Source organism: Lemur catta, chromosome 5, assembly GCF_020740605.2.
Source record: "Lemur catta isolate mLemCat1 chromosome 5, mLemCat1.pri, whole genome shotgun sequence".
Classification (NCBI taxonomy): Eukaryota; Metazoa; Chordata; class Mammalia; order Primates; family Lemuridae; genus Lemur; species Lemur catta.
Window position 1 is genome coordinate 101,142,519 of NC_059132.1, and position 27,029 is coordinate 101,169,547.

The 27,029-nt window shown below is 39.2% G+C and overlaps 1 protein-coding gene across 1 annotated transcript; it reads right to left on the reverse strand.

Moving 5' to 3' along the window:
• Window positions 1-352: 352 nt before the first annotated feature.
• Window positions 353-4,366, reverse strand: SLC25A4 (solute carrier family 25 member 4). The gene is made up of 4 exons (XM_045552395.1): window positions 4,135-4,366; window positions 2,384-2,870; window positions 1,747-1,887; window positions 353-825 (listed from the first exon to the last, which is right to left on the reverse strand). The coding sequence occupies exons 1-4, from the start codon at window positions 4,243-4,245 to the stop codon at window positions 668-670; spliced, it is 897 nt and encodes a 298-aa protein (XP_045408351.1). The 5' UTR covers window positions 4,246-4,366; the 3' UTR covers window positions 353-667.
• Window positions 4,367-27,029: the final 22,663 nt, after the last annotated feature.

Sequence of the window (27,029 nt, forward strand, 5' to 3'; positions counted from 1 at the left end):
CAGAAACACTGGGTGAGGTAAGATAAAGAGAGTACATAACCTAACTTTGAAAATTAGAACTCTGGCAGGTGGTGAGGGAAAGGGAAGGAGGAAAAAAAAAGAGAGAAAATCAGAACTTTAACCATTGTAGGTACTCATATAATACATAATCAGTATAATACCAGACATTTAGAAGCTTAGTCACTGATTGATAAATGAGTCATGCTAGGAAATATGCATTTATGAAAAAATAAATAAGAGAATAAAAATCTGAAGGATAAACCCCAGGAAAAGAAAATTTAAAAAAGAAAATATGCATTTATGGTTTTTTTGATGCATTTAGCAGTCAATGAGAGTTCAATAAAATACAGAATGTGCATTAAGTGGTCTTTATTGGTGTTTCAAATTCAGTTATTTCTGCATTATCAGTTCTTCAGTTAATTGTACAAGTATGATAAGTTATTTTCTATTTGCTGTGAGAATTTAAATGTAAAATAAATACAAAATACATTTGTGGTTTAATGAACACTCAATGAAGTATTTTTTCTGAGGTATTCCTTTTGGTCTGGTTCTATCCCAGATCTGTCTTTTTACTTCCCCTAGGAATAGTCTATTAAACCACACAATGGATCTGTGAATTTATGGATCAAGTTCACTGCGCACCAATGAACTTGTGATTTAATTACAATTAGACATATTTTTTGATCTCATCATACAATACCAATACAAAAGCACCACCCATGCCTCTCAACACATTGGACCAGGCACCCTTGAAGAAGGCCTTGGCTCCTTCATCTTTTGCAATCTTCCTCCAGCAGTCGATTGTCCCCGTGTACATGATATCAGCTGTGGAAACAAATGTTGGTGAGGGCTCCATAACGCTGGAGGAAAGAGACTTTTCCTCTGAAAGACATCTGTACACAGTGTTATAAGTTTTGTAAAATTAAGATCACTTGGGTATTAAGCCCCCGCTCTATGCAACATTCAACTGGACATCTCCTTCCTTGCTTAACTGTTAGGCTGGGACTCCTGTCATTCCTGCTCCGTTAATTCAAGATCACTGAAGAAGTGGGGCAAGTAACCAATCAATCACAGACCATGCAACTGTAAAACAGGAAGGGAGCAGGTGGAGCCAGAGGATTATGCTACTTGGTCACCTTCTTTATGGGTGAAGAAAGTGAGGCCTAGTCTCAGATTGTACTGCCCAAAGTTATACAGTTAAAATAAAAAGGTGTAACTATTAGGTCGAACCCTATGAAATGGCTAACATTTTGACTGTTTTTGACTTGAAAAATGGCAATTTCATGTTTCAACCTGTAGAAGCCAAAACTTTTTCTGTCCTGACACATTGCTTCAGGCCATCTCTCACCCAGCTAAAACACTCCCTCCCCTAACAGTTGAAACAATTAGACAAGGGAAGCAAGAATTCTTTTTAAACACACTAGTTAATTACTTCTTTTCCCTTGTGTTTACATGGAGGCTCTAAGGAAGAGGCCTACGGTCTCCATAATGCGATACGAAGTAAAATTCACTTCTAAATATCTCATTTTTAATGTTTTTATCATCTCTTTAATAAAAAGAAAAAATTCTTTTCCCTAAAGGAGCAGTTAAGAATGTTGAGGGTAATTAATACCATCTTTTTTTTAATTATCAAATAATTTTGACAATTGATTTAGAATAATGAAGAATTTAGAATAATGAAGACTAAATACTGTTCTCCTTTGGTGAAGAATAAGGGAGATTTAGCTCAGCAGAGCTCAGCCTTACCCCCTTTCCGACCAGACTGCATCATCATCCTACGACGAACAGTGTCAAAAGGGTAGGACACCAGCCCTGCAACCGCCGTCACGCTCTGGGCAATCATCCAGCTCACAAAAATGTGCACATTCTTGGGGTCAGGCAGCATCCCTGTGGGCAGAGCCAAGAAGCCAAACGGCTATGAGGTGATCGTCTCCGCAGCTCAGCGAAAGGCAGGTGGAGGGAGGACGAGGACATGCACCTCCAACTCCAGGCTCTGCCCTGCCGGAAGAACCTGCACCTATGAGGCTGTCTCGGGTATGACCAGGCAGCCAACAGAAGTTGGTTGCCGTCCTCTCTGGATCCAGGGAAGCCAGCGTTCTGCTCAGTACGCAGGGCATGCTGAAGTGGCTTCAGGTCACTGTACAGCCCTGTCAAGAGGGAGTTAGGCTCCGCCTTCTTCCTCTCTGAATAACTCCAGGACAGAGCTTATTTCAGTAAAGGACACAGAGGTTCCTTTAGCTATTAATTTGTCCACACCATACCACCTTCTCGTTTAGAAGCTTTGGTTTAGCCCAGAGACCAGGAAAAAACAAGATTAATAAAGTGCTCTATGAGTTCCGCAGGGTCCTCTCTCCACACGCCCATCCCCCATGCTCCCTCTCACCTTTGGCAGTATCATAGATGCCAAAGTAGGCAGCTCTGTAGATAATGATGCCCTGGACAGAGACGTTGAAGCCCTGGTAGAGACCCTTGAGGCCATCAGACTTGAAGATCTTGGTGATACAGTTGCCCAGACCAGTGAACTCACGCTGGGCGGCGCCCTTGCCCACATCGGCAGCCAACCTGGTCCTAGCAAAGTCCAGCGGGTAGACAAAGCAAAGGGACGTGGCCCCAGCGGCCCCACCGGAAGCCAGGTTACCAGCAAAGTAGCGCCAGAACTGCTTATGCCGATCCACACCCCCTAGGAAGATCTGCTTGTACTTGTCCTTGAAGGCGAAGTTGAGAGCTTGGGTGGGGAAGTAACGGATCACGTTGGCCAGGTTTCCCCTCCAGAAGGAGAGAAAGCCCTGCTCCTTGGGGATTCTCACCACGCAATCAATGATCCCTTTGTACTGCTTCTCAGCACTGATCTGTTTGCTGGCATGCTGGACCTGGGGTGGGGGGAGGGACGGAGGACAGGCAGGGCAGAGAGAAGGGAAGAGGACAGAAGAAAAAGGAGGTTTGCAATTCCCAGATTGCCTTTTGAAGAAAAAAAAAGAGTATGAGGAAATCAAATGGATATTGAGGAAATGTAAATAAATGTTAGTTACTTGGATAATAACCCAGAATGATTCAATTTTGCCTCAGTTATCAGAACATTCGAGAAAAATGTTTTGGCCCCAAATAAATTTAAAAAGAGGTTATTTAATTTTATATAAAGATAGCCATTCATTTATTGCATTTTCAAGAACTGTACTAGGGGCTTACTGAGAGAGAGAAATGAATAAAGAGTCCTGCCTCAAAGGGCTCCTGATTTAATAGACAGGGTAGGCAGGAGAGGACAATTCTTTGGTGTCACTCTGGTCTCCCTTGAGATGAGGATCTCTGAGTAGTAGATGCTCTAACCGAGGAAGGAGAATAAATCCACTAGGTATTAGAACCCCCAAAATTTTCAAGCAGATTACGCAAGTACTCAATTATTGAGGGGCTGTTGCTGTTGTGAGCAATTTATTGAGGTTTTTGTTGCTGATCATTTTGACTCTCAAATCAGGCTTCCCGTCATTGAGGGGCCTTTGCCTTTTGGGCAGGTGGAGAAAAACAGGATAGGTGGGATGATGACAAGCCATTCAGTGACCAGGCTGGGGAGGAAAAAATTGGGGGAGAGCATAAATAAGGTGATCTGAGTTTATTCTGAAAACATTTTCTTAATCTCTCAAAACCTCTCAGCTTCATCTGTCTTAGAGAGGTTATATAAAGATGAATGAAAATGTATGTCAGCCTACACAGCACGGTGCGTGGGACACAGTAAGCGAGTTCTTGAATTAATTATTTTTATTTTTTCTAATGTAAAAGGTGGGTGCAGGTAGGAAGGTGCAAGGGATATTGAAAATCAAAAGGTGAGGCCGGCCTCAGAGGCCTCAGTGGAGTGGCGGTGTTGTCACGGGCGCAGGAGCTGGCTCGCGGCGAACCACTCCGGGGTGGGTTTCCATATATAGACACCCGAACACTGGGCGCCACCCGACACCAGGAATCTGCGACTGACGCGGGACCCGTCTCAGCGCAGAGGGCACCTTCTCCTTCGCGCAGGCCGGGCGCGGGCCTGTGGCCTAGCGCAGGTTCCCCGCGGCGCCCGCGCCCGCGCCCCGCCGCTCGCGCCGCAGCCCCGCGCCCGCCCGCCCGCACCCGGCCGCCGCGCCACCCGCGCGCCGCGCTCACCTGCAGCAGCAGTTTGACCCTCTCGATGGGGGCGACCGCGGTCTTGGAGACGGCAGCGGCGACGCCACCTGCCAGGAAGTCCTTCAGGAAGCTCAAAGCTTGATCGCTCATGGTGACAGCCGGACGCACAGAACCTGCACCGCGCCGCGCTCCCGCCCCGTGCCCGTCCCTGCGCGATGCGGAGGGGCCGCCCGCCCGGCCCGCAGTCCTCCTTATATGCCCCGCGCGGCGTCTCGCGAGAGGAGGCGGGCCCGGGCCGGCGCGCGCGCTGCGCATTGGCCCGGCAGGTGCCCGCGCGCCCCGCCCCGGGCCTGCTCTGCAGAGGGCATCGGGGGCGAAGGCGCTTCCGGCAGGCAGGGCTGGGCCGGGGGCTGTGCTTCGGCTTGGGACGTTTAAAGGGCAAATTCATGTTATCTGTCCCGGCGAGCAGCGGGAACACCGTGTCACTGCAGCAGCATGTGGGCCGCTGTATTTATAGCACACGAAGGCTTAGGCTGGGGCCGACCTGGGGACACGCACGGGACCCGCTGCCTCAGGCGGGGCTCGCTGTAACCTCGGGCCTGTGCTCCTGGCCAAGGGACTTAGGGCTATTTTCTTCTTCCTGCATGTAAGGGCGTCCGTCCCCAGAGCTCACTGCCTGGGTTTGGGCCTCTTCAGAGCTGTGCACTCCCCAAAATAAATTACAGTCCTCCTAAATAAATACTAACGTCACTTGATGCCGTGGTTGCTTCATATAATCTGGCAAACTACTGTCTCCCACTTCTCTTCATTCAATCATTCGTTCAGTCATTCATTCAGCCATTCATTGTGCTATCACATGTTTACGTGCCTGGCACTCAGTGCCACCGGGAAAGGTCGGGCGCAGGGGGCCACTTGGTGAATTCCTACTTGCTTTAGCAAAGGTGTGCCTACGTTTTGCTTTCCTGTTAGGTCAGACTGTTACGCTGTGACACACAGCCTGATGACTCGAGGATATAGGACACTTCTTTTGGAACCCCCTCATACATCTCATACCTCATAGGACACTTCTTTTGTAAGGCCCTAAAGGGCTTAATGTGTCACTCTGCTCTAAACGGAATCTCAGCACATATTCTGGGTAGAATGTTCTCAGCTGGCACCTTCTTGAGGGTCAGTGCTGTCAGCCTTTCAGAGACGGTCCAATCCTTGGCTGTATTTGCCTCTGTTTAACAGGGATCTAGGGTTGGGGAAACATTAGCTAGTCCCAGGAAACATTGCAATTAATTTTTAAAATGTATTAATATGAGCTTTAATTTTCCTTAACTCTTTTTTTAAGATAGTTCATATGACCATACAGGTTTTCAAACACGTTCCTTCCTCCGGAATGACTGCAATTCATTTTTAACTCTAACCTCTTTACTCAATTTTCTTCCCACATTTGCTATTGTTCGTTTGTGTATTTGGCAAAGTTTGTTCATTTTTTTGACAAGCTTTCTTTTTTCTGATGCTTGCTGATGAAAGCAGACATCACGTTAGGTGGTTTTGAGCTTCAGCTGTGTGTCACCCTGGGTCTGGAGACTTCAGTAGAGCAAAGGTCACTCGTTGGGTGCCAGGACCACAGAGGGTACGTGTTTATCCAAGATTGGGGCAAGTGAGAGTCCAGAAATCCAGGTGAGCAGTGTGAAACTAGGAACTAGTGCAAAGTTGCCAGAAGTCAGAGCAGGCAGAAGATCAAGAACTCAGGATAGAAAAACAAAAAAGCCATTGCCATTTATGCATTCATTCAACAAACACTTGCTGACCATTTATTGTGTACTAAGAACTAAGTGTAACCTTGTGGATTCAATATAAGACATGGCTCATCTCCAAGGACCTTACAGTTCAGTGTATTTGTTGCTTGTTCAGCTTTATTTTTCACAGCTTCGCTTCATGTGTAGATTTCCATGGATCTACATAATTGACATATTAATCATTTTTAATTATAATGTATTTCATCCTGTTAACAGAACAGTTGCTTAAACTATTTTCCTTTTAATTGTGAGAATTGTATCTTATTTTTATTATAAGAAATAATGCTGCTATCTAAACACTTGCACAAATTTCATTTTCTCCTTTAAGTTGTTTTCGTTTCATATATTCCCACAATGGAGTGGATAGATTGAAGGTTTTGTAGCTCCTGATACGTATACATTGACAAACTGCTCTTCAGAAATATAGGCCCATCAGTAATGTAAATGGGCTCTTGTTTCTCCCAGCCCGTCCTCCAACACTGGCTTTAAAAAAAAAAAAAGCATCTTTTAGGCATTTCTGCCATTTTATGAATTCTTATTTGTATTTCTTTTATTGCTATGAAACTGTACATATTCCATATGATTCAATTTAATTTGACAGGGTTTCCTTTTGTGTAGACTTTTAATTGTCCTCAACCACTTATGGAGTGAAAGCAGAGTATCCATACAACAATTCTTCATGCATTTGGGACAATAAATGTGTTGATTATTTTTCATTTTGTTGTTTTCCTTTTGATACTTATTTTATTATATTTTTCTATCAATGTTATTTATTTAAATATGGACAGACCTGTATTATAATGACATACTTCATATTCTGATGTAAACATATCTCTTTTAGAGACATATTAGTCTATTTGCCCTAATATATTAGTCCATTTTCTTCTACTTTTGGTAGTTATTTTTAAAATATCTAACACTAAACCATAGAGTGTAAGGAGGTATGGATCTAATTTTACTTTTTCCCATACCATTCTTGGATATTCCAACACTAATTCTCAAGTAGATATTTTCTTCTCTACATTGTCTTCTATTACTAATTCTAGTTTGTCATATATTAAGTTCTTATAATAGCTTTAATTTATGAAATAGCTATACTATGACACATTTCTTTGAACATCATTTTAAAAAAAAACTGACAATGTGATTCTACAACCACTTAAAAAATAAAGTTTTATCTGATTATATATCTGGATTTATTTTTACTATCAAGTTGCTCAATTATTTAAACATCACCAGAAGATCTTTAATATACATTTAAATTAAATAAAACATTAATTTAACATATTAATTCCAGATGTATTATCATCTTTGTTACACTTAATTTTACCAATCAGAATTTTGGGTATTTCTAAATTGGACATATATTTCTCCTTGGCTTCTCTCCAATTATCCTGTTATATAGGGAAAGCCGTAGCTGGAATCCTTGACAAGAACTTTTCCGTGAAAACCCACTGTCCTCTCCCTCTCTGGACTTTCTCAGAAAAGAGAGCCCTCAGATGCCCTTAAGAGCATGAGCTGCCTGTGATCACAAGATCCAGGTATCACTTACACAGGCAGGGGAGAGAATGGTGCTCGGCAGAACACGTGTCCACCCGCCAGTCCCAGTACTCGGTGGCTCTCTGCCAGCGTGAGGATGGACAAGGCATGGAGGAGACAAGAGAAACAATTCTGCTTTCAAATGTGGATGAGATCCTGGAGGGTGGGAGGAACAGGGGTGTGTAGAAATGAGAGTAGGGCATGGAGCTAGTCTTTTGGATTTTTAGTGGAAGCTCTTACAGAAGTAGTCTCTTTAACCAAATTGGAAATGGAGAATGGGAGCCTCTAAAGAGCAAAAGTCACAAGAAATAAAGAATAGCAATAAAGAATGTGTTCATGGTGGTGATGATGTAATGCTTGTGTGCAGGTAGCCTTAAATCTAAATCTATGACAAATTAGAGCACACTACTACTATGTTTCTGATAATATAAGACCACATATGAATTGCTGAATGTCAAAGGTATTTAGTAGACTCATTCACATTGATGCACTGTTTTGAAAGGACAAAACAAAACAAATGACTATTTCTCCACAATTCTTACTCGGGGTAACAATGAACTGGAATAATACCTCAATTAATGAATTTTTTATAATTAAGTGCCTTTATATAAAGTCTTTATTAAACAAACACACATACCACACACATCTTCAGAAAGCATGAGTATTCATGCAAAATGCTCCAACCACGAGCAGCTAATGCCAAGCAAAATTATGAAACTGCAACATGTGTCTTTTTTTTCCCTTGGTACAGTGCCACGGCCTCATTGTAGCTCACTGCAACCTCCAGCTCTTGGGCTCAAGCAATCCTCTTGCCTCAGCCTCCTGAGGAGCTGGGGCTACAGGTGTGCCACCACACCCAGCTAATTTTTGCTATTTTTAGTAGAGATAGGTCTCCATCTTGCTGAGGCTGATCTTGAACTAAGCTCAAGGAATCCTCCTGCCTGGGCCTCCCAGAGTGCTAGAATTACAGGCATGAGCCACCGTGCACCGCCCTTCTTTTCAGCTTTCTGCAGCATTACTGAGTGCCTACTCGAGAGGCTGCACGGCCAGGCACTGGTGATACCACTCTGGGAAAGGTAAGACTGCGACCTGGAAGAAGATCACGTGACAGAAATGGATACACTTGTGCTGCCTACGAGGCTATTCCAATGCGGCATGATAAGGATCCACAGATGAATGACTTTTAATGTGTTACCTCAGTCAGAATGTGCATTTTTAACATGTTATGAATGCTTATGAAAAAAAATTTTTATTAGAAGTATTTGGAGCCTTATTATGATATTTAAAGGAAGTGATTGGGGCTGCAGAGGAGCTCCTGAATCGTAGAAGAGACAGAAGGACCCCTCCCAGAAGGCCCTTTGCTTTCTGGAGAAACTGAGTCAGGCCCTCCCATTGGTTGCTAGAGGCAGGGAAACCTGGGTACCTCTGCAGCCCAGCCCCAACGAACACAGGCAGACCCTGTACTTCCTACAGATTCATAACCTCCCTTCTCCCACTCCTGATCTTAGCACCTCTCCTTACTTCGTCCAAGACTCCAACAAGCATACTTAGGATCATATGGCACAATTAAGGTTATTTTTATGCATGTATATTAATGCCTTCTGACCATTACCATCGACCTCCCATGTTGCCTGTCGGTTTCCCCGACATGCAGCCTCTGTGAATAAAGCCATTACTCACCTGGAGTTGACTTGATTGATTTTCTAAGTGCATTTCTAACTGGCTTCACTAGCGTTTCCTACATCTTATCAATCGTTTTTAAAAACACTTGCTTTATTCCTGTTATTAAAATCAATATTTAACAAATGGTATCAGAGAGACCATTTTTTATCATCTGTACTGTTGAAGAACAATATTTTACTATTTTAATGTGTGAGGGTTTTTTTTTCCCCATATGCCTCCTTTTGCCCCATGACCTTTTCCTCATGCAGTCAGCTAGACATTCTGTGTCACTGCCACAGCATAAAGAAAACACTTAGAAAGCAGAGAAAATTAACAAGTCTATTCCTGGCATGAGAATTTCCAAAGGCAGAGAAAAAAACTCAAAGATAAACAGTGGATTTAGTAGAATACCTGAGAGAAAGCAAAGCTTCCTCCTGCCCACCCACCCTTCCAAAGACTACATAAAGTTTTTCCAAATCTGCAGAGAAAGGAAGAAAGTTAGAGAGAAAGCAAGGAGTGAGATGCTAGTGTGGCTCCCTGGGAAAGAGGGGCCCTGCATTCTGCCTGGCCAGGAAAACATGGTGCCTAGTGCACGGGTCAGAAGCAGCTCACAGCATTAATCCTAGAACAACAGGAAGCAGAACAAATCCCAGTCCTGGCAGGTCAGTCTCCTGGTGTGAAGGAAGAGAGGGCCAGGAAGTTTCTCCTGCCCCAAAGTGATACAAGAGTAGCCAAATCACATTTAATATCCAAGGACACTAGAGTTAGCTGACAGCCAGCCAGACCTGAAGAGCCTCATGGTTGGAAGTGAAAGTGCAGAAGTGACCTTGATGGAGCAATGACTGACGGCCAGAAGGGAGCAAGGGCCTGGCAGCAGGTGCGGGCATGGATAGATGAAGATCCATATGCCCCTCCCCTGGCCATCCTTAGTGCCACAGAATCCCTGGAATAGATGTCACCCACGGGAAACAGTGGGGAGAACAGGAGACTCAGGTCATTTCCAACACCTGACAAAATGGAGTCTCTTAATAGAAATTAAGCTGCCTTGCACAGCTGAGTGTGTGGACAAATATACTATAGCAATTCGTACTTGCTATTGTATTTTCTTATTTTTAAAAGACAATGTACTACAGACATCAGTATTTTGAAAATTCATTACTGTTCCTCATTCCATCGAACACATTTCTGTAAGAAGGAGACTGAGGTTTAACTGAGAGAGAGAATAGGAGGGCGCTGCAGGGTAGTTTCTCTATAAACCTTTAGGAAACTCCAGCTTATTCATTTCTATTAAATGTCTAACAACTTACTCTTTTAATGTATTAACTCTATGATGCCTTAAACATAATAGTTGTTCAGTAAATGTTCCTTGAATGAATAGGGAAATAATGTTCAATTTCTAGTGCAATGGTTCTCAAATTTTTCCAATAATGGAGCACCTGGAACACCCTAAAATTTCTGTGTAGCACCATGAAATGTGGGCGTATGGAATTTCACCATATAAACTAAAAGTAGTTATATTAGCAGAAATACAATCTTCTATCATCTATGTCTTCCTGACATATAAAAATCATAGCCACTTTAATGGTGGATTTATCAATTTCTCCTTGGAGCTCTGCCAAATTTTCCTTTATTTATTTTACGGCTTCATTTTTAAAGGCATACAAGAGTTGAATTATTATAACTTCTTGGTGAATTTAACTTTTTATCATTAATTTGTGGCCCTCTTTATTTGTAATAATGCTTTTTGCCTTAAAGTCTTCCCCCCCTAAATTAATAGACAAACCTATTTTCCTTTGGTTTGCATTTGCATTTTCTATCCCTTTACTTTCAACCATTCTGTGTGTTTAGGTATGTCCCCTGTAAACCTCTGTGTTTTCTTTTTCCTTTAAAAAAAAAAAATTCTAAGTTGATACTCTTAGTATTTTAATTTAGAGAGTTTGAATTCATTTCTGTTTATCATGACCACTTTAAATATTTTATTTTGAAATCATGGAATGACTGTACATTTTAAAATTTTATTTCTGCCATCTTATTTTATGCTTTCTGTTTGTCCTCCTTCTGCAAATCCTTGAAATTCATCATTTCCATTGCTTATTTACCATGACTATCCTACGACAACTACTACATGTGTTTCTACATGTTATAGGGCTAGTGTTAACACCATAATTGTTAATAATTATTTTAGGTGGCTAGTATTTTGCCAGGTTCCAAGGATGCCAAGTTTTTCTTCTTAGGAACTGAGTGTCTCCCAGGACAGTGATGCCAGTTTATACACTGCTGCAGAAAACATTAAAGTCAAATTGATACGGAATTAACGCAGCTGTTAAATATGTCCAGCTTGCCAGGGAGAAACTGGGCTCTGGAAGAACAGCTTGAATCTCATAACACTATTTGATGTGGCCACTAGAGGGAGATCACACATAGCGCTTCTCAAAATAGTATTCTAGGTCTCTACCTGTCAAGGCCAGGTATGGTGGCTCACACCTGTAATCCTAGCACTCTGGGAGGCCAAGGCGGGAGAGGATTACTTGAGGTCAGCAGTTCGAGACCAGCCTGACTGAGCAAGAGCGAGACCTTGTCTCTACTGAAAGTAGAAAAAATTAGCCAGGCAACTAAAAATAGAAACAAAAAATTAGCTGGGCCTGGTGGTGAGCACCTGTAGTCCCAGTTACTGGGGAGGCTGAGGCAGAAGCATTGCTTGAGCCCAGGAGTTTGAGGTTGCTGTGAGCTAGGCTGACGCCACAGCACTCTAGTCTGGGCAACAGAGCAAGACTGTCTCAAATGAATAAATAAATAACCTGTCAATAGTACACAAAATTAAGAAAAAAACCAAACCTTCCTTACCTTTAAGAAGACATACAAGTGCAGCCTCAAAATAATAAACAAAAAGAATTAAGTCAGAGCAAACATTGTCAGATAGGAAAAGAAAGCAAGACCCAAGCATGTGCTGCCACAAAAAATGCACTTTAAATATACATACATAAATACTTTAAAAGTAAAAAAGTAGGAAAAGGCATATGAGAAAGATATTATCAGGAATAAAGAATAACAGTACACAAGGGTTCTAATTTCCCCATGTCTTCATCAACCCTTGTTATTTTCTGGTTTTGGTTTTTGGGTTTTTTGATGGTAGCCATCCTAATGGGTGTGAAATTGTATCTCACTGTAGTTTTGATTTGCATTTTCCCAATGATTAGAAATGTTGAAAAAAGAAATGAACTCTCAATACATACTACCATATGAATGAATCTCAAAATAATTAAGTTGAGTGAAAGAAGCAAGCAAAAAGAATACATACTGTATAATTTCACATATATATAATTCCAGAAAATTGAAACTCATCTAAATTCAAACAAATCGTGACAAAAAAACAAATCACTGATGGGGAATTGGGAGTATAGGGAAGGACACGAAGGAGGGATTGTCAAAGGGTATGAGGAAACTTTGGGTGGTGATGGATCTATTCCCTCTTGATTGTGGTGATAGTTTTGTGGGTTATGTTACAACTTAACAAATTGTACATTTTCGATGTGCAGTTTATTGTATGCCAATTATTCATCAATAAAAATTAAAAATTAAGTCATAAAGCAACTAGTATTAAATTCAGCTAAACTCTCAAAAACAAAATCAATAAAGAAACATCAGATTTAAACTGCACCATAGACCAAATGGACCTAACAGACATTTACAGAATGTTTTACCCAGTAGCTGTAGGACACACATTCTTCTCATCAGCACATGTAACATTCTCCAGGATTGACCATATGTTAGGACACATAATAAGTCTTAAAAAATTTTAAAAAATCAAAATCATATCAAGTATCTTATCTGACCACAATGAAATAAAACTAGACATTAATAGGAGGAACATCAAAAACCATACAAATACACTAATATTAAGCAACATACTCCTGAAAGACCAATGGGGGAAGGAAGAAATTAAGAGTGAAATTTAAAAATTTCGTGAAACAAATGCAAATAGAAACACAATGTACCAAAACCTATAGGACACACCAAAGCAGTATTACGAGGCAAGTTTATGATAATAAATGCCTACATCTGAAAACTAGAAAGATTTCAAATAAAAAATTGAATGATGCATCTCAAGGAACTAGAAAAGCAAGGACAAACCAAACCCAAAATTAGTAGAAGTAAAGAAACAATAAAGATCAGAGCAGAAGTAAATGAAATAGAGACAAAAAAAAAATAGAAAAGCAGTCGGGCACGGTGGCTCATGGCTGTAACCCTAGCATTCTGGGAGGCTGGAGCAGGAGGATAGCTTGAGGTCAGGAGGAGTTCAAGACCAGCCTGAGCAAGAGCAAGACCAAGACCCCATCTCTAAAAAAACAGAAAATAAAAATAATAAATAAAAAGTCTATTTTTTATATATATAAAAAAAGAAATTAAAAAATACAAAAGAGCAATGAAACAAAAAGTTGGGTTTTGAAAAAAAATACATGAAATCAACAAACCATTAGCTAGATTAAGAAAAAAAGAGAAGACCTATGTAGATAAAATCAGAAACAAAAAAGAAGTTACAACAGATACCACCCAGCTTTGGACTTAAGTTGTTACACAAATGTACACATTTTATTAACATAATGTATTTAAATAAGTTGGTTTTTTTCTTTTAAGGATCACCCACAATGCAAGGAAGAACCCCTCCGAATTCTAGAAGACAGTTTTTGCTTTCATTAAGTAGTGCAAACAATGGGAAAAATTAATCAAGACAAAGCAAAGAACTAAAAAAAGTGAAGTTTTAAAACAGTGGAAAAGAGAAAAAAGCTGAAGCTGGATTCGTTACTCTATATTATACTCTTTTGATCCTGAGACATTAAATGATATTTTTAAAATGTCACGTTTTAACAGATTTCGTAATGAGAGAAGAATCAGCCACACCTCCATTTTAACTGAAACTGAAGTTGAATTGGCAAATTTGTTTCAATCTGATTTTCTTTTGCCCTTGACCACTTTCAAATAAACATTTAATAAAAGTGAATGTTCTTTTTTTGTTTTTATTTTTGTTTCTATATTACTTTCTTCTCTCAAGGAAATTATAAAACCAGCCATTATTCACAATATCTATTAAATTGGAAATGTATTTTGGACAGAGACATGATGGAAATATACTCAAATTAGCACTTCTGTTAAAGTGATGGAGAGTTCAGAAATCACCTGTAGTTTGATTTGTATGTTATCAATAACTATGAAAATTGTGAAGCTGCATCTTGAAAAGATACTTTCTCTTCTACCGGTGCCAAGTTGCCTAAAGAATACAGTAGAAGATTGTACATGTAAGTTGAAATCACTTATTCTATAAATGGGACCATTTTAAAAGTTTTATTATCTTGTAATTTGAGGGAACTGTTAAATAATTTTCAGAAAGTTAGAACTACAGCTACTGAGGCTGGGCCTGGTGGCTCACACCTGTAATCCTAGCACTCTGGGAGGCTGAGGCAGGAGGATCTCTTGAGGCCAGGAGTTTGAGACCAGCCTGAGCAAGAGTGAGACCCGTCTTTACTAAAAATAGAAAAATTAGCTGGGCATGGTGGCATGCACCTGTAGTCCCAGCTACTCAGGAGGCTGAGGTAGGATTGCTTGAGCCCAGGAGTTGGAGGTTGCGGTGAGCTATGATCACACTGCTGCACTCAAGTCCAGGTGACAGAGGGAGACTCTGTCTCAAAAAAAAAAAAAAAGAAAGAAAGAAAAAAAAAAAGAAAAAGAGAAAAGAACTATAGGATTTACCATGAAAAAGTCCATATTTCTTTGATTTTTGCTTATTTTTTGACAAAAAGATTGACAAATTAAAGGAAAACATAATTGGTTAATAGTAATTTTGAACAGCCATAGAAAGCAGGTAATAGGAATTTACATATATACTATTTTTTAATAAAGCATTAAAGATAACGGAATCCTTGGTGATTTCATTTTTCCACATTGCACATAAGTGGAGCAAATTTTTTTTCTGTCTCTCCACTACAAAATGACAGAGAAAGGTTGTTTTTACTTATAAAAGAAAACTGTATGAGCTATTATTTTAATGATTTCTGAAATTAGTTTATTTTAGCTGAGAGATTTTAGGTATTACCCAGTAAAAAACTACCAATGGTAATTTCCTCAATTTGTTATGATAATATTAAGAACTATTTTATTTTATTTTATTTATCTGTATGTCTTGAAATCAAATAATTCATCTTTGATCCTACATATTATGAATCGATTCATCATGCAAGGTTGGAGCAGGGAAAGTCTGGATTCCTGCCTAGTGACCATGAAAATCTACAAGCCACTAGGTGGCAGAGTGCCCTTGGTTTAGATTGAGCATTGCATTATTTTTTCCCCCCCACTGATTGACAGTTTTCAGCTGCTGTGAGTGGCTTTCAAGCCTTTTCCTATGTGCTCCTAAAATCATTTTGAAAACATGTGCACCACCCACAAACTTTAAAGTTTACATATATAATGAAACTTTAAAATAAAATTGTTATATCACCCTTTAAGTAAATCAAATTGAATACAAAACACCATCAGAGTTTGATAATGACCACTATCTATTTTTAAAAATTCCCAAACAAGCTCATTTTTTACAGTTGGATACTTTTATTTTATTTCACTCTGTCACCCAGGCTGGAGTGCAGTGGCATCATCATAGCTCACTGTAGCCTCAAACTCATGGGCTCAAGTGACCCTCCCAGCTTAGCCTCTTGAGTAGCTGGGACTACAGGCACGTGACACCATGCCTACCCAATTTTTCTGATTTTTCATAGAGACAGGGTCTCACTGTGTTGTCCAGGCTGGTCTCAAACTCTGGTCTCAAGCGATCCTCCTGCCTTGGCCTCTCCAAAATGCTGGGATTACAGGTGTGAGCTACCATGTACTCACATGGTATACTTTACATCAGTCCTTTTTATCCTTGAGATATTACTTTCCATTTTACTTCCTCAACAGAATTTTATAATAATACAAAATATTTTATGCTTAAAAAGCTGTGATCACTCTATTATACTTCTCTGAAACAAGAGTATATTTATAGGTGAAATTAAATATTTTTTATTTCTTATGACCATAAGGTGTTGAGTGTCAAATTTTTACGAATATGTAGTTGATCCAACATCATAAATGTATTACTACTGTTGATAAATAGTTACAAGAAAAAGTAAAATTAATTGGAAAGGTATCTCTTCTTAATGAGATAGATTGCGGGGCGAGGTTAGAAACTTTGTTCCTTTCAGAGCCCAGGATTTTTAAACTCCCAGGCAGTGCATCACAGTACGATTCTGGATGGAGAAGAGGTAAGCCTTTTTGGGGGAGTAAAGTAGGAGAAGGGTCCTGGAAAAGGAAGAGAAGGGAAAAGGAGATCAAGCATAATGAAAGCTTGTTAATTTTAACAAAATGTGGCCAGATTAATTTTAGGAAAGAATATATATATGAGTTGACAATCTAGACATTGGTTTTCTTTTTTTTAACTTTTAAAAAGTTTTTATGAGATAATAGGAGATGCATGCTGGAGTATTCAGCATCCTTTACAAACCACATATTGAGGCAACGCTAATATTTCCCATTTATCTGCAACTCAGAGTTTTCTCTTCTTCCATAAGGTGTGAGCAGTATGTCTTTTCTTTCCAGGTCATCTATTCCCATAAACAAAATGAAAATTGCTCTTATCTTAGTTTCCAGATATGCACAGGGAAAAAGATGATTGATATAAGTATTTTTAGGTCGTAAGTTTAAATAAAAGGTCAGCTTCACTTTGATCAAATTATTCCAATGAGAATTTCCAAGTTCACAGAGATACTGCAATTAATCTCTGCAAGGTAAATAACTCCCAGGTAAAGCTATTTGGGAATCAAACAGGAGCCACGTACTGTCTTTATTTTATTTTCCCTGGAAACTGTGATAAATACACTACAGTATTTGAGATGGGAGAAAGGATAATTGCCAAGATAATTGGTGAAGATACCAGTTTCTTCCTCACTTGAATATTAAAACTGGAAAAAGACTCTTGAATTTTCTTTAGAAACAAACTGAACACCTTTCACTTAGAAGCCAGGTAAGTTCTAACTTCAGGATTCTTCAGAATTGTCTGCGTATTGAGATTTATTAATACATATGTACTGAATTTATTGGCTGATTTTGAGTCTGAGGTACTGTGGGTCATTGCATGTACCTTAAATTGAAACCAAGCACCCGAGGAGGAGTTGGACACATACTAAGCTTTATTTAAGCAACTTACAATTAATCACTGTTCTTAGACCAATAAGAATTATTAATTTTGGAGTTTATTATTAAAATATCAATTTAAAGATTATTTGTCACTTGACTACTATCTTTTGGTTAGGACAACGTTTCCTTTTAAATTTTTAATTATTACTGGTACATAAGAGTTGTATATTAGAAATTGGTTTTCTTAAAACAGTGGGTTTCTCAGCTGGGGGAGATTTTGCCCCACAGGGATATTTGGCAATCTCTGGAGACAGTTTTGGTTGTTAGAGCTGGGGGCAGGGTGCTGGCATCTGGTCAGTAGGGGACAGAGGTACTGCTGAACTCTTCGTTCCCAAACCCATTCCGCTGAGAGCCTGAAACCTACCACGTGCTCAATAAATGTTTGTGGAAAGAAAAAGAAAAGGAAAAGGAAGAAAGGAATCACACAAATGGCTATCGACAGAACTGCAATGAGATTCTTGGACTCTTGGAATGAGATTTGCTGAAATTTTCAGAGTACTTCCCTCTCTTCTGTGTTTATGTAGTTTTCTTAACCAAAAGTTCCAGCAGTGAAATGAAGAATTTCCAAAATTTCCCAGTATGTTCTTTTACTAATCTGAAAAATCCTGAGAAACACAAAAAGGACAAAAATGCCCTAGAACTGCACTACTAAAATACCTATAGAGTAATAAATAGCAGCCCCTCTTTTGCTTATCTCATCCCATTTTGCCTAGGTACATCTGATTATTAGTTGATGCCCATTCTTTCATATTTTTTCTAAGTTTATAAAGAATGGCCCAGCACGGTGGCTCATGCCTGTAATCCTAGCACTCTGGGAGGCCGAGGTGGGAGGATCACTTGAGGTCAGGAGTTGGAGACCAGCCTCAACAAGAGCAAGACCGTGTCTCTACTAAAAATAGAAAGAAATTAGCCGGACAACTAAAAATATATAGAAAAAATTAGCCAGGCATGGTGGCGCATGCCTATAGTCCCAGCTACTTGGGAGGCTGAGGCAGAAGGATTGCTTGAGCCCAGGAGTTTAAGGTTGCTGTGAGCTAGGCTGACGCCACGGCACTCTACTACCCCAAGCAACAGAGTGAGACTCTGTCTCAAAAAAAAATAAAAAGAAAAGAAAAAAGGAAAAAAAGTTTATAAAGAACTATTTTTACCTTTAAAATTTGGAGTACAAAACATTAAGATGGCTTCCAAAATTGCCTGTTTAAGAGATATTTTTCTTTCCTAGTATTAAAAGTATAGTATTCCATTGGGGGCATGTGTACACAAACACAAACACACACACACACACATTATATGCTATGAGGAAAAAAAGAGCCATATTTTTAAGAAAATCTTGATTGAGATATGACATCACTAAAGTTTAGAACCAACTCCTTGGGAGTTTAAGCTACTGCAAAGTCAGAGGGAACACAGTCCTCCACAAGACCACCTGCACTTCTGACACCAATTCTAAGTTCAGGGGAAGGAGGATTGGTCCCCAAAGCAGCCTCGGGTTTAGTTATTCACTAGATGGACTCACAGAATTTACTGAGAGCTGTTACACTCACAGCTATGGCTTATTACAGGGAAAGGTTACAGATTAAAATCAGTCAAGGGAAGAAGCACATAGGGCAGAACAAGGAAAAATACTAACTATGGAGTTTCTGTTGTTCTCCCCATGGAGTCCTAGGCATTCATTTTCTCAGTACCTGTAACAATATGCATAAGATGTTGCCAACTAGGGAAGCTCACCTGAGCCTGGATTTTCTGAGTTTTTACTGGGGCTCCATTATGTGTGATTGGCTGCCTGTGTAGCTGACCTCTGTCTCTAGTCTTGAGTCCCTCTGGTCAAGCCGACAGTATGTGACCCAAGGCCTTCACCCTACATTCCTTTGTTGGTCTTTCTGATGTGGTCAGTCCCACCCTAAATACTATCTGGTGTGGCCAGCTCCAATCCTGCATGGCATTGTTAGACTAGCAGCATAATCCAAGGCTTGCAAGTAAACAAGGACACTCCTATCTCCTATGACATCCAAGGCTTTACCTCCCAGAAGCTGAGGGCAAAGGCTAGACCTCTTTTGGGGTAAAGTTAAATTCTTTACTTTACAGATATACTTACAATATATGTGCACCCATTTTAAGTGTACAGTTCAACAAGTTTTGAGAAATGAAGTTTGAAAAACATATACATCTGTGTAGCCACCACATCTCTATAAAGGACATTTCCATAACCCCAGAAAGTTCCCTAATGTTCTCGTGCAGTCAGTTCCTTTCTAATCCTTGGTTAATTTCCCTTTTCTAGAAATATATATATATACACACACACATACACGGAATCATATAATATGTATTATTTGGTGTCCAGCTTCTTTCATTCAGCATGTTTGTGACATTAATGCACAGTGTGTCAGTAGTTTGTTAGTGCCAGGTAGTACTTCACTCTACGTATATGTCACAATTTGTCTATTTAGTCACCCATTGAACATTTAGATTATTTCCAGTTTGGGGCTACTTTGGACAAAGCTGCTATAAACATGCGTGTCTTTGTGTAGACATATGTTTTCATTTATTTTGGGTAAATAGCTAAGAGTGGAATTGTTGGCTTAGATGGTAAGCATATGTTTAATTTATAAAAAACTGCCAAACAGCTTCCAAAGTGGTTATAGCATTTTATGTTCCCACCAGCAATGTATGAGAATCCATCCTATCGCTTCACAGCCTACCACTTGGTGTTGTCAGTCTTTCTAATTTTAGCCCATCAAGGGTGTATAGTTAGTTACTCATTGTGGTTTTAATTTGCATTTCCTGATGACTTAGGATGTTGAACATCTTTTCATGAGTTCTCTGGCCACCATACATCTTCTTTTGTGAATCTGATGGAATCTTTTGCCAATTTTTAATTGGGCTGTCTTTCTTGTTTTGTAGAAGTTCTTTATATATTTTGGATATGTCATTTTTCAGATGTGTGTTTGTGGCTCACTTTTTCATTTCTTAATGGTGTGTTTTGAAGAGCAGAAGTTTTAATTTTGATGCAACTGAAAAAGACTACACTTTAAAATGGTGCCATAAACTCTAGCTACTTTTATAGCTATTTTGTTGCCAACCAAAAATTCTACAAATATTATCCAACAGGCAACTCATGAACTTCAGGGAAGTTCCTACTTACAAAGCCTTTCTTCTAAAATGAAGTAATTAATAGTGTAATATTAATGAAGTATTAATAGTACTATTAATGAAGTATTAATAGTACTATTACATAGTTTCCCATATGTCATCATCAACAAAGTTCTTCTTTGGTGGGAAGAGTGGATCCAAGGATTTCCAAGGATTAGGTATTAATTCTACCTCCTATTCTATTAATTCTACCTCCTATTCTATTTTTTCTTGACATAGCAGACACATAAAGATCACTATAGTAATAATACTGGCTACATTATTTTGGCTGCTACATTTTAGGCACTGTGCTAAAATAAATAATCTTCATGGCAATTCTGTATAGTAGGTATTTTTGTCCTCATTATCCAGATATTCAGACAAGGAAAGTGAGGTTCAGAGAAATTAAATACCTGGACCAAGATTACACAGCTAAGAGGTGACTGAGCTGGGATTCCATGCTAGGTTTGTCTAACTCCAAAGCTTGTGCTGTTCATTAATGTTCTGTACATGTCCTGCACACGTATAAATCAAATAATGTACATTTGATTTTAGATACATTGAATGTAGATTTTGGCACATTGTAGGGGGAATAGAGCCTGAGAGGAGGAGATGGGGGAGGAGATTAGGTCTGGGACTTATTTTGGCAGGGCTGTTCATGCCTCTGTTCCTAATCCCCTAGATAGACTGGGTGACTTTACGGAGGGGCCAGGGTAGCCAAGCCAAACTGGATCATCATGAACACAAATTCAAAAGCAGAATTGCTTCAGATAATCTAATCAGTTAACAGGCCATTCAGCTTATCATATGCTCTGCCAGAATTTCATCAGATCTTCCTTTTGTTCAACAATATTAGAGAGTGAATTCCTCAAACTTTAATTATGCTAAGGCTTGGTCTAAAAGTTTACATGTAATCGATACTTTTGTTGGTACCAATTATATCAGATTGCCTCATTAAAGTCGTGTAGTTATGATTAACACTATTTATGCTCAACTCTCTTTTATTTTAACAAAATGTTTAAAAGACTACTATTTACCAACTTGGTAGATGTAAAAATTCCTTTGGTTTACTTAAGCTGCAGGTCTGGGGCACTGGCAGTCTCACACTACTAGTCACGTATTCTACTATGGCCTTTCCTTCTACTTGATAGCCTGAGTCAATGCCTCTTGTACAGCAAAGATCAAATGCTCAGTGGGATCATTAAGTTATAATCGCTTTATTATATAATCCTACTGAATTCTGGGTCTTTGGGCTTTCCTTTACCACAGCTAAATGTCGCATTTGAAAATCCAGATGATCTTGATTAGTCAGACTGAGATGAATTAAGAGACTGTGAATAATCCATTAGAAGTTATGCACTTATTGATAAAAGGACAAATTGGTGTTTCCCCCTTCTTTAAAAATCAAGCACCAAAACAATTTAGTTTTGGAATGCATTGGTATGGTATTAAAATGCACTGTGGAAGGAACAAGTAAACTAGAGAGGAAGTGATAGTAATGTGTGCTTAGAAATGCGCTATTTTCAACCAAGGAAATAAGAAGCCTTACATGTAGATTAAGGCTCTTTTTTTTTAATTGCAAAAAAAAATTTTATAACAGTTAAAATAGAATTGTTCAGCCTTTTCTTTTACCATACACTATGACAGGAGATCAGATCTAAAATTTTCTGAAATTTTGTCCCATTTAAGCTCCCAAAATGTTTCTTATTTTTAAGCCTGAAAAAAATTAAAACATCTTTATCATGAAGACTTTATGTCATGTTCATATTTGTTCTGATACTCCCACAATCTGCTATTTGATTATCAAAGGTAATTGGCATTTGGCATCAAATCTTTAATACATTGATTAAATATTGAAGTTGGAAGATTCAAATATGGAGATATGAAGATATTGGCCCAGAGTCAATCAAACACTAACTTGGTTTAAGGATCTGGTTTTCCTGATTATCTTATCTATGGCTCAGAAGAATTACTCTAATTTTCTAAGTATAAGATCTAACTTACTATAAGACAGAAATTTTGTCTCCCTGTAAACTTTTTATGCTTATTTGATTGTTGCTACTTAGAATTAAGGTCTCAATAACCATAAAAATATTCTAAAGAAGGTCTTATATATAAAAGAAATTTGAGCAATATTTTTAAAAATTAGGGTTAAAAAAATGACTTTCTCTCTCTCTGAACAACCCCCTCCCAAAAAACTCTGCTGAGAGAAGTTTTCATTAGAGATAAGATACAAATGTATTGCCTGTGCTTCATTCATAAGAACTAATTCATCGAGAAGAATAGATAAGTATGGCAGAAAAAACCAGAAATGAGTTGCAGATATAAAAAAGAGGAAGTAAGGTAAAATATATGCACTAAAAATGGAGAAGAGGCATATACAATAATATACTGTTTCTCTGGAATCTTATCTTCAAAGTGTTTTATAAATTACCATTCTTATAGTATTTTGTGAGTTAAGTAGACAGTTAATAGTCTTGGTATTTGATAAATAAGATCACAAAGCAGTAACATACACTAACTTTCTCCACATCTCCTGAGCCTATAGCTGACACAGTAAGAGGACCTATATGTCCTGTGACTGAACCTTGTACTTTGTCCATGCTCTACTCCTCTGCCTGTCACGCTCTGCCTTGGGGATGTAGATAGCCATCCCATCCTTTAGGGGTTAGCTGGGCCAACTGAGAAGGGGCCATGAAAAAGAATAGCTTAGGCATCACTTGACGTCAGGCATAGAAAGAGAACAACTAATGGGTAAGAAGAGTCAAGTGATATTGATCAGTGGCTCCCTAGGGTTGAATTCAGAACATGTTCTCCTGTCTCCTGGGTGCCAAGTTTTGACGGAAAGGGCAAAGGACAACTTGAACAATGTGGGGTGGGCGGGTGAAATCTCCATTCATTGTTGTTCACGTGGGAATGGACTGCTCAGAATGAGGGAGATCTTGACAATGCTTCCTCACAGGAGCAGCCTCTTGTTTCTTATCAGAAACCGAATATTCAGTCGCTCTTTCTCCTCCCTGCTGGGGTTGGGAAGTGAGGAGAGCGCATTGGTACCAGAAGGGAGAGATTTTGTGTGAAGAGGACCTTTGTCCTTAATGAGGAAAAAGAATAGGAGAATGAAAAGAGAAGATTCCAAAGGAAAGAACAAGAATTAAAAGTCAGAAAACAGAAAGTAGTCTTAAAAAAACAGAAAACAGGCCAAATGAAAAAGGAATAAGCAAGAAATTGGCCCTGGATTGCTAGAAAACAGGATTTTTTTTTTTTTTTTTTTTTTGCTAGGGGGTGGGGGAAGCAATAGAAAAAGACATAAAAAACTACAATTCAAGAAGATAAAGTTGTAAGGAGAAACTGGACACAACCCATATATACGTTAGTAAGGGGATTGGTCAAATAAATTATGGCACATCCATACAATGGAATACCATATAGCCTTCTAGAAAGATATAAATATACAAATATTGGCACAGATATCTAAGAGTGATTTACTGAAAAACTAAAATGACAGAATAATTTTTAAAAATATAATTAACAAAACAATTAGGATGGAGGGAGGAGGGATTATTGTGGAAGGCAGTTATGTTTTATATTACACATTTTTGACTTATTTAAAACTTTTATAAAACTCATATAATTTCCATCCTGTATTAGGAAAAAATCAATAACAAGTATAGGAATATTATGTTGCAAAGAAGAAACATAACACATATAAAGTTGAAAAAAGAAAATTTGCAGTAAATCTTAACATTGAAATAATATATACACAGTGTGTCCATATCTATATCTATGAAATGGTAAAAGTTTTAATTTTGTTTCAAAAATGTTTGCTAGTCTTAAAATGACATGAGCGATAAATTCTTAAAAGGTGACAATTGATTATAAAAGTGTATTATACTTTATTAGCTCTAAAACTAAATATTAAATATATTCTATAACATAACTTACCTATTGATGTAATTAATACTTTTCAGTGATTGAATATATTCTTCTGATTAACTTGAATTAATCAGGTAATTAAGGGAATACCTTTCAGCTTTTATACTATAATTTGTAAAACTCATAAAGCAACTCTAATTGCCTTTAAGTTAAAGAGTCCTTCCTATGAGAATCATAAAGCACTAAGAGCAAAGGGAGAGCAAAAAAAATTTTAAAAATACTGAAATACATTAACAAAATATTTAAAATCAGATCTTTAGAAAACAGTAGGACTTGGAAGCTGTGTAACTGGACTGCCCTGCATAGATGGATCCAATTGCAGTAACTTTTGAAATAACTAGACTAGGTTACATAGTTAATCTGTGTAGATGGATCCAATTGCTATAACTTTTGAAATAGCTAGACTAGGTTACAATAGAGTGACAATATTTCACCTGGGAGTTTGGATAGTCTTCCACTTACCATTTAGGAAAACCATTTCCTATGTGAAATGAGACCAAGAATCTAACTAGGGCTGTGGTCCTCAAACCTGGGGCAATAGATGGCTACTGGTTGTGGCCTGTAAGGCTTGGGGCGCACAGCAGGGGGTGAGCCATGACAAGCAAAGCTTCCACTGTATTTATAGCTGCTCCCCAATGATCGTCATCACTGCCTGAGCTCCGCCTTCGGTCAGATCAGTCACTGTCTCCCATCACCCCCAGATGGGACCGTCTAGTTACAGAAAAACAAGCTCAAGGCTCCCACTGATTCTGCATTATGGTGAGTTGTAAAATTATTTCATTACATATTACAAGGTAATAATAGAAATAAAATGCACAATAAATGTAATGCACTTGAATCATCCTGAAACCATTCTCCCCATACCCATATCTCCCCCGGCCCCTGAAACTGTCTTCCATGAAACCTATCTCTGGTGCCCATCTAGGGCATTGTAAAATCTCATCCACAGTCATACCAGAAAAAAAAAAAAGTGTAAATCTTTTGTCGTGTTCAAAATGCCATAGAAGCTATGTTCCAATTCGTCTGCCTGTGGCAGTCACGTTAGAGTTCTATGTAATAGGACTGCATCAGCAATCCACTCACACTGAACTGGGGCTCTCTCCCAAATTAACTCAAGCATAAAATGACTTGTCTAAGATGGGAAACTTACACTGGGATTTCAAATATGATTTTGGAAACTTTCGAAGACCCATATTACCCATTTCAGGTAGAAGAGAAGTAAAACTTCAGTGACATTTCTCCCCGTAGCATTGTAAAAAATTAGAAGCGAAACAGATAAGAATTAAAAGGCCAGGACGAGGAAGTCAGCGTGGGGATCGTTAACACTTGGGACCGTGTGAAGAGGCCACAGCAAACGGTCCCCTCTGGGCCATCTGGACCAAGGCGAGGTACTAGGGAAACCCAACGGGGAGACACATCGCTTCGACTAGAGAAGAGATGCTGGTTGTAAACAATTCAAGCTGTCTTGTCTTGTAAGAACAGCTGAGAAACGGACACCACGAAGGCAATGTAACTTCTGAGATAACTAAAGACACTCGGGGCTCCTTGGCCCCTCGCTCTTCAAAAGGCCACAGGCTTCCCCGTGTTCCCGTAGGCTGCCTTCCCGGCATGCCCCACGCCTTCCTGCTTCCCGGCATGCCCCACGCCTTCCTACTTCCCGGCATGCCCTGCGGACGCTCCCACAGCGGGCTCACCTTGTAGCGCTCCCGACCGGACGTTGTCTTGCCTTGGATCAGCAACGGCCCTTAGGTGCGGTAACAACCTTCTTCAAAGTGAGATTTCCACCCCCAGGTGCCTTAATGCTTGGGAAATCTCCCTAGCCTCCTCCCACAGTATCCTATGTGACCTTTAAAATCCTGGAAAGCGTGTGGCCCCAAGGCTTACCCACCTGGGAACTGTCTCCCTTCCGAAAGCCAATCAGCCGCAGGTTAGACAGCCCAGGGAGAACACCTGCTCAGGGTCAAACCATTTCCTCTTCGTTCTTTTGCACAAATCTTCAGCTTTATCCTGTCTGGGCTATTATTCATTGTCCAACTGCTTTGTTCCCCAGTAATTCAAATGAAATCAAATTCTGCAGAAACTGAGTTTTACTATGTCTGGCGGAACAAGGAATGCAAAGGCAGTGAGAGGAAAGTAGCCACCCACTTTTTTCAGTCGTAGTGTTGAGGTGAGTGCAAACTTGACCCAATTGTTTTGTTAATATTATGAATGACTGACATCAAGAATTTAGGATTTATAGAGCAGTTTTATATGTTTATGTGTTTACAACCGACTTGACCTTAGAATCCTGTTGGTTGGTAGATTTAGGTGTGCTTATCTTGCCCATTTTATAAATGAAGAAACAATCAGTGAGAAATGAAGAGACTTCCTAAGGTCTCACTCATATCTAGCAAGTGGCAGAACGGAGGACTCAAACTCAGTACTTCTCATCTTATAATCTATGCTAAGAAATTTCTTTTTTTAAAAAGTCAGTAAAAATCAGAGTCCTTCACTTGTGTTTATTTTGGTTAATACAAGTAAAGGACTACCCTAGGATGTTAAATATGCTTTTCTTTTTGAGGGTAGTCTGTAAAAACAAAACCAAAAAAACCCATATATATGTATATAGAGAGATACTATATAGGGATAAATAAATGCTGGTGAGGGGAGAGAGAGTGGAGGGAG

What these genes read in the sequence shown, in the direction of transcription:
- SLC25A4 (XM_045552395.1), bottom strand. Translation starts at nt 4,245, where the DNA reads ATGAGCGATCAAGCTTTGAGCTTCCTGAAGGACTTCCTGGCAGGTGGC. An exon ending in CATCTATGATACTGCCAAAG is followed by an intron (nt 1,888 to 2,383) that starts GTGAGAGGGAGC and finishes CTCTGCCCACAG; the next exon opens with GGATGCTGCCTGACCCCAAG. An exon ending in GCAGTCTGGTCGGAAAGGGG is followed by an intron (nt 826 to 1,746) that starts GTAAGGCTGAGC and finishes TTGTTTCCACAG; the next exon opens with CTGATATCATGTACACGGGG.